The sequence below is a fragment of the Colobus angolensis genome, unplaced genomic scaffold, assembly GCF_000951035.1.
Source record: "Colobus angolensis palliatus isolate OR3802 unplaced genomic scaffold, Cang.pa_1.0 Scaffold7, whole genome shotgun sequence".
In the NCBI taxonomy this organism is placed as follows: Eukaryota; Metazoa; Chordata; class Mammalia; order Primates; family Cercopithecidae; genus Colobus; species Colobus angolensis.
In genome coordinates this window covers 13,158,891-13,166,609 of record NW_012120709.1, presented here as the reverse complement: position 1 = coordinate 13,166,609, position 7,719 = coordinate 13,158,891, and the positions used below count along the sequence as shown (strand labels likewise).

The following is a 7,719-nucleotide window of genomic DNA, read 5'->3' as shown; positions in this document are numbered from 1 at the left end:
AGTTGGAGACTGCAGCTGTTCCTATTCGGCCATCTTGCTCCGCCCCCAGTCCCATTTCTTAAAAGCTCACATCGTAGCCAGGGATACGTATTGACTTTATATAGATACACATTGACTTTATATAGATACACATTGATTATAGCTTGTGCTGAATGTTAAAGCAGAGATATGTGGAAGTGCTGTTGAAACAGAATAAAGGATGGATTAGTTCTTTGAGAAATAATTTGATAAAAACTAAAGGAACATGGAGCACATCACAGAAAAAGTGACACTGGAATTGTGCATTTAGTACAATTTTTCATCACTTCAGCCTAATTAATAATATTAAAACTATTGAGGATTTTATTAGGTTGGTGCAAAAGTAATTGCAGTTTTTGCCATTAAACCACCATCTCTATATTAGAGAGCTTTTATCTAAAGTAATAGAACTTTTATTCCATGTTCTATGCTGTGGAAATGGGGTAAATATTTATCAACAGCAATGGCCATTCAGAATGGATGCTGACAAAAGAATTAGAAGAGAGTCTGGAAAGACCCCTACAGTAGCTGTTGACTCTCAATTATGTGGTTATGGATGGGCCTCTGTACTTCAATTTTTCATCTTTCAAATATCACTAATACTTGTTTCTTTTTTAAAATTATACTTTAAGTTCTGGGATACATGTGCAGAACACGCAGGTTTGTTACATAGGTGTACACGTGCCATGGTGGTTTGCTGCACCCATCAACCGTCATCTACATTAGGTATTTCTCCTAATGCTACCCCTCCCCTAGTCCCCCACCCCCTGACAGGCCCCAGCATGTGATGTTCCTCTCCCTGTGTCCGTGTGTTCTCATTGTTCAACTCCTGCTTATGAGTGAGAACACACGGTGTTTGGTTTTCTGTTCCTGTGTTAGTTTGCTGAAAACAATAGTTTCCAGCTTCATCTATGTTCCTGCAAAGGACATGAACTCATCTTTTTTATGGCTGAATAGTATTCCATGGTGTGTATGTGCCACTTTTTTTTGAGACCAAGTCTCACTCTGTCACCAGGCTGGAGTGCAGTGGCGTGGTCTTGGCTCACTGCAACCTCCACCTCGCAGGTTCAAGCAATTCTCCTGCCTCAGCCTCCCTCGTAGCTGGGCAGGCATGCACCATTATGCCCAGTTAATTTTTGTATATTTAGTAGAGATGGGGTTTTACCATGTTGGCCAGGATGGTCTCAATCTCCTGACCTCGTGACCCGCTGCCTCGGCCTCCCAAAGTGCTCACATGCGTGAGCCATCGCACCTGGCCTAATACTTGTTTCTTTGATGTAGGATATTTGTGAAGATAAAATGGGACCGTGTACATAAAGTGGTTGACACAATTAATGGTATGCAGTATGAATATTTAAGAAACATTAGGCATTACAATTTTTAAGAGTAAGAAAGAACAGACCTGATGAAAAATTACAGATATATCTAAAAGTGTGGAACAATTTTCTTCGGGTGGAAAAACTGGGGAAAAAAATACTTTCCAAAGGAATACTTGAAAGTTGGAAGGAGATGAAGAGATGGCTCTGGAAAAGGCGATTATTTGGAAATTATCTAGGCAAAATACTAACAGTTCTATTTTCGTGGGGGATAATTATTTTATATTATAGTTGTTCCTAATTTCAATGATCATCTCCAGTGATAGTGTTAATGAACAACCCTGGAGTGAAATGTCAGTATTTGACTGTGGCTGTTTGCAAACTCTGCTGTGATTATACACAGTTGTCTAATTGCTTAATTTATTGATGTTTTGCTGACATGTTTTTCAGCAACATTTGTGATTGCAGATAACTAATCATTTCTCTTCGGGCTCATTAGCATACATTTGCATTTGATTTGTCTGATTGCTGCAGGTGGAAACAATAGGTGATGCCTACTGTGTCGCAGCAGGGCTCCACAGAAAAAGCCTCTGCCATGCTAAACCCATTGCTCTGATGGCCTTGAAGATGATGGAACTTTCAGAAGAGGTGCTAACACCTGATGGAAGACCGATTCAGGTAACCCTCCCAACAATCTGGTTTGAGTAGTAAGTGCACCATTAACAGGAGGAGGCAAGTAATTCCCTTCTGAGTTCTACTTTTTGTAATTTATAGATCTAGACAAGTTGGGTGCTTAAGGAGGACAAGGAGTGACTAGAGATAACTTATTAATCCAGGAAAAGAACAAATGGAATAGGTCCAAGATAGGAAAAGGTTTGTGGAAGGCAAATTACTGTAGAGGAAAGAAAGAGCTAAAAGATTAAAACCAAGGGAAGAACTTACTGTCAGTGACCAGGTCATCAAATCCAAGCAAGAATGATGGTGAGATTCAGAGTTTTAGAGGTAATCCAAGAAGTAAAACACACAAAAAGCAAAAAAATGGAGGACCTGCACAACTTCCTGTAGGTAATATACAGCTGAAACTTCAGAGCTCAGAGTTACTTCTGGAGTTTTTCTTGTGGCAGAGTTTGAAGATTGCAGCCTAGTAACTGTAAAAACTTTAAAAACAGTGGAAAGTCCAGATCCTGGTGTGTTGTACTCTTGGTTCTCATCGTCTTCTGCAATCTGAGGTCTACCTCTGGGAATGAATTAGGTCATCTACCGTATTTCTGCTAGAGCCCAATGATGGATCCCAGAAGTGTCATTACTTTGAAATCAGAAATCTTATATTTGGGGAAGTAAACTTGTATTCAAGTCCACCCTTTCATAACAGCTCACCAGCTAAGAGTTAAGAAAACACGAGGTGGGGGATGGAAATGGCTAAAAATGTAAGTACCATCCTAGTTCTGGCATTATAGCACATTGGGGATCCTGAACAATCCATCTGATTAAAATTATGAAAATATTGGGTTAAATATATTAAAAAATGTTTTTTAAAAAACTATTAGGCACTTCTCTGAGCTCATAGGAAAGGGAAAAACTTGACAATTACACTATATATGTATATTAAAAAAAAGAAAACGTAATTGGCGAATTTAACTTAAGAGCCCTGTTGTTAGCAATGATAGAAGGAATCTAGGAAATATTATTCCCCCCAGAAGATGCCAACTTCAATCCTATCCTCAAATAATTTTCACAGATTCCATGTGTTATAAAAAATAAGGTTCTAGTTTGTGGTTGTATTTTTATCTTTTAGTTGTTCTTGATAAGCTGGAAGGTTTATTTTAATGTTTTAAATGAAACATATTTTATTTTATAATTTGTAAATTTTTGACCTGACTAGTTCACAAAAATCCTTCTCGACTTAATTTCCTAATGATAAATTTGCAGTTTTATAGTATGGGTTTTTACATTTAACCCACCTGGAAGATAAAGGTTATTAAAATGTGTAATAACCTAATACCAGAAACAAAAGAAAAAAGCCACACACACATACACACACACGAAAACAAGGTACTATGGGGAAGAACCAGGGGAAATTATAGATGTAAAAAAAACAGATCTGGAATGTTTTCAGATATCACACTTATCAGACACAGAATTAAAATGACAATTTTTAACGTAACTATAAGAAATAAAAAGATAAGCTGAAAACTGTGAGAAAGGGACAAGACTTGGGAAAGAACCAGAGAACTTCTAAGCAATCAACATAATGCTTAAGAAAAGAAGAGAGAACAAAGTGGGTAAATTTTAAAGCAGATTAGACATAGATGAAGCAAGAATTTGTTCACTAAAAGAACTGAAGAAATTATCAATAACTAAGTTGAGATATTTAAAAATGGGAAATATGAATAAGAGAATGTAAAATATAAAATATGTGGGAGACAGGGAGGAGAGAGTGGAAAGATGTAATATGTATTCAATTGAGGTTCCAAATGGAGGTAACAGAGTAAATACAAAAAAAAGAATTATTTTCAGGAACTATTAAAAGATGTCCATCAGTACCCAGACACAGTAATTCCAAAGAATTCTGCAAAAGTTAAGTCATGGGAATCCAAAACTAAACCCATCTTAATGAGACTGCAGGGCATCAGAGAAAAAGAGTAATTGATAAGTTACAAAAGTGACAGGCTGGGCGCGGTGGCTCACGACTGTAATCCCAGCACTTAGGGAGGCTGATGGGGGTGGATCACAAGGTCAGGGGTTCAAGACCAGCCTGGCCAATATGGTGAAACCCTGTCTGTACTAAAAATACACAAAATTAGCCAGGTGTGGTGGTGGGCGTCTGTAATCCCAACTACTCTGGAGGCTGAGGCAGAGAATTGCTTGAACCCAGGAGGCAGAGGTTGCGGTGAACTGAGATCCGCCACTGTACTCCAGCCTGGGTAACAGAGCGAGACTCCATCTCAAAAAAAAAAAAAAATTTGTAAAAGTGATATTGATCAGTGTGAAAAGGACAAGGTATTCAATAAATGCTTGGGGGACTATTGGCTATTCATGAAGAAAACTAATTGAAATTGCTTTTGTACTTTATGCATCATTATACAAATCAATTCTTGGTGTGGGGAGGTAAACGTAAAAATTCATATTATAAAACTATAAATTTATCATTAGAAAATTTTGACAAGTAGGGAAGGATTTTTTTGTGAACTCATCAGGTCAAAAATTTGCAAATCATAAAATAAAAGTTTGGAACATTAAAATTAAAACCTTCCTGTTGTTAAGAAGAACTAAAAAATAAAAATACAACCACAAACTAGGAGAGTATTTTTTTTGTGACACATGTAATCAATAAGTATCTAGTTAACTTTGTCAGTAATCAAATTAATATAAATTTATAACACTATCACATAGTTGTTCTCCCTACTAGTTTGAAACAACTTTGAAAGTCTGACAGTGCCACTGTTTGTGAGGATCTGGAGCAGCAGGAAATCTCACCCATAGCTAATGCAAGTGTAAATGGTGCAATTTACTTGGCATTACCTGGTAAAGTTTAACTTCTGCATATCCTACAACCCAGCATTTCCTCTCCTAGATGTTTACACATATACAAGGGAGGTACTTGTGCACGTGTAGCAAAAGTCACACACAAGAATAGTTTTTGTAATAGTCTCAAACTCTAGCTAATTCAAATATACATCACAGAATAAACTGGGATATATTTATACCTTGGTATACCATATAGTTGGGAATATGAATGACCTCAGCTACTGACATCAACATGGATGACTGTCAAAAACATAATCTCCAGCAGAAGAATTAAGTCAATAAAAACTGCTGTAGTATTATTCCACTTAACTAAAGTTTAAAACTGGAAAAATGGAAAAAATTCTATTTAGAAATACCTGCACTGATGGCAAAAAGTGTAAATAAAAGGGAATGATTCATACAAAATTCAAGCTGGTGCTTATGTCTGAGGGAAAGATGATGGGAAGTAAGAGGATACAATAGGGAAAATAAACATAGTATAAAATGTTTTATTGTATTCCTCTTCTTTAATATGCATATATATGTTTATATTCAACCATTTAAAAGTAGAAAGAGTTTTCTAACCACTCCTAAAATGGGAAAATATGGAGCATTAAAAATAAAAATCTAGGTTAAGTTCCCTCAGGGCATAATTATTGAGTTATTCAAATATATGAATGGGACTTCTACCACTGCCAGGAAAACAAACAAAAGGAATCCTGTCTCAGATTTGCTGCACACTGCAAATATAGACATTCCAGATTGAACTAATCAGTTCTTAAATTTTCAAGCCTACCAGCTGGGCAGGCTTCTCATTTGGGATTGTTTTTGATGTTAGATTTTCTTTTATGGAGAATATGTTTGTATTGAATTTAGCATTGTCATTACACAGTTAAATTACCCGAGAACAAAACCAGGGAATTGTGTTTTACAATGTGTTCATCAATATTTTCATTTGTGGGATTTAATATTAGCTCTTTCTTATGAATCAGATAGTCTTATTAAATCAGAAGAGGAAGTATCCATAAAGATTTAATAAGAATGCAGAAAGAGAATTCAAAATAATAAACCACCTTAATAATTTTAGCTTCATTACTAATTTGTAGTATTTGCATGATTTGAGATTATCTTTCAGAATATTAATTTGATTTTAAATTGCCTTCTAGCTTGGTGCTATAGGAACATTTCCAAGCTTATTGAGATAATCTTTTATTAAAAAACTGCTGGCGTGTTGTAGTAGAGTTGATAATGTGACAGCTTAGTGTTCACCTCAAATTATGTAAGTTTTTAGGTGATTTAAATTACAAGTTATTAAAATTGCAATAATTGACCAAAATGCAAACCAAATTTTGAAAAGTAAATTGATAATTTGTATATGGTTTTATGAACCTTTGAGGCAGCCTGTAATGATGGGAAATAGGAGCCAAAATTGTCATATACAGTTGCTTGAAAATGCTTGAGTAATGCTCTTGACTAATTGTAAAACTGCCTGCATTTTTTTTTTAATTTTGAAAATAACCAGAGAATGTAGCATTTTGTTTTTTCAGTCTATAAATACTCAAGCAAATTATTGCTCAGTAACTACTCTAATGAAACTCAGAGGCTACTGCTAGACTATATCTATAAAGCATCTATAAATATGGTCTATCTATACAATAAATTCTGAAAAATCAGTTCATGTTGACTTTAATTAGGACTGCTTTTAGAAAGAGTGATTAGAAATTTTTCACCCTGGGTCACTATGATATTTCTTCTGCTGGCTGAAAATATGGAAGAACAGCATTATGACTATTTCCTTTTTATTCTTCCCAAGGGAGAATCTGATTTTTTTTCCCCCCAGCCCTCCAAGACACAGGGTCTTGCTCTGTTGTCCAGGCTGGAGTGCAGTGGCACCATCACAGCTTACTACAGCCTCAGCCTCCTGTGCTCAAGGGATCCTCCCAACTCAGTCTCTGGAGTAGCTGGGACCACAAACATGTGGAACCACACCTGACTAAAAAAAAAAATTTTGGTAGAGATGGGGGTCTCCCTATGTTGCCCAGGCTGGTCATGAACTCCTAATCTCAAGCAATCCTCCTGCCTCAGCCTCCCAAAATGTTGGGATTACAGGCATGAGTCAAGTTACCATGCCAGGCCTGAATTTTTAAATTTTAAACAGTAGACAATTGAAAAGTAAAATTATATTTCTATTCTCTCTTTCTTGTTTGCACTAGCTATATTGTGAATTCACTAAAAAACTGTATTACTTTACACTGTTCTCTAATCTTGTGAACCTAAAGGTATTTTGAATAGTTTTTAGTGCCGACTGGCTAACTTCTACTAATAGTTTAACTACACTTTGATTAAAATACCCAAATATTTATTACTGCCTATGATTTATTCTTTCTTTAAAAAACACGGTTGATAGGGAAAGGGAAATTGGGTCAAGGATTAACTAGAGAATGTGCCTAGAGCACATTAGAAAAACAAAGAGCATTTTCACGATTTAAGGCTTTTGAAGAATATTGAGTATGTCCAAATGTCTTTTAATTCTGTAGTTTAAAAACTAGTTTAAAAACTATTTTCATTAAATTTTATCTCATAGGCATGCAAATTCAAATTTTCTTCATTAGTTCAAAGAACAGTACATTTTATATAATGAGGCAAGTATGGAGGAGACATTGTGAACTAGAGTTAAACAATGTGTAATCATGTTGTAATACTAATGTGTTTAGCGATCTCAACTGCAAATCAGGGAAATGCTATGAGAAAAAGACTCATAGCATTTCCCTGATTTGCAATTGAGATCGCTAAACACATTAGTATTACAGACTGGTGCGAAAGCAGAAATATTAATGTACAATTTACATGTAATTGTAACACATTAGATTACAGCTCC

At 35.6% G+C, this 7,719-nt stretch overlaps 1 protein-coding gene across 1 annotated transcript in view; it reads left to right on the top strand.

Moving 5' to 3' along the window:
* The window catches only part of GUCY1A2 (guanylate cyclase 1, soluble, alpha 2), a gene marked incomplete at its 5' end in the record, with an annotated part of 327,669 nt that overhangs the window by 241,442 nt on the left and 78,508 nt on the right, over positions 1 to 7,719 (top strand). The window contains one exon of the mRNA XM_011927025.1: positions 1,869 to 2,012. Within this exon, the coding sequence (XP_011782415.1) occupies positions 1,869 to 2,012 (144 nt within the window). The remainder of the gene's footprint in view (positions 1 to 1,868; positions 2,013 to 7,719) is intronic.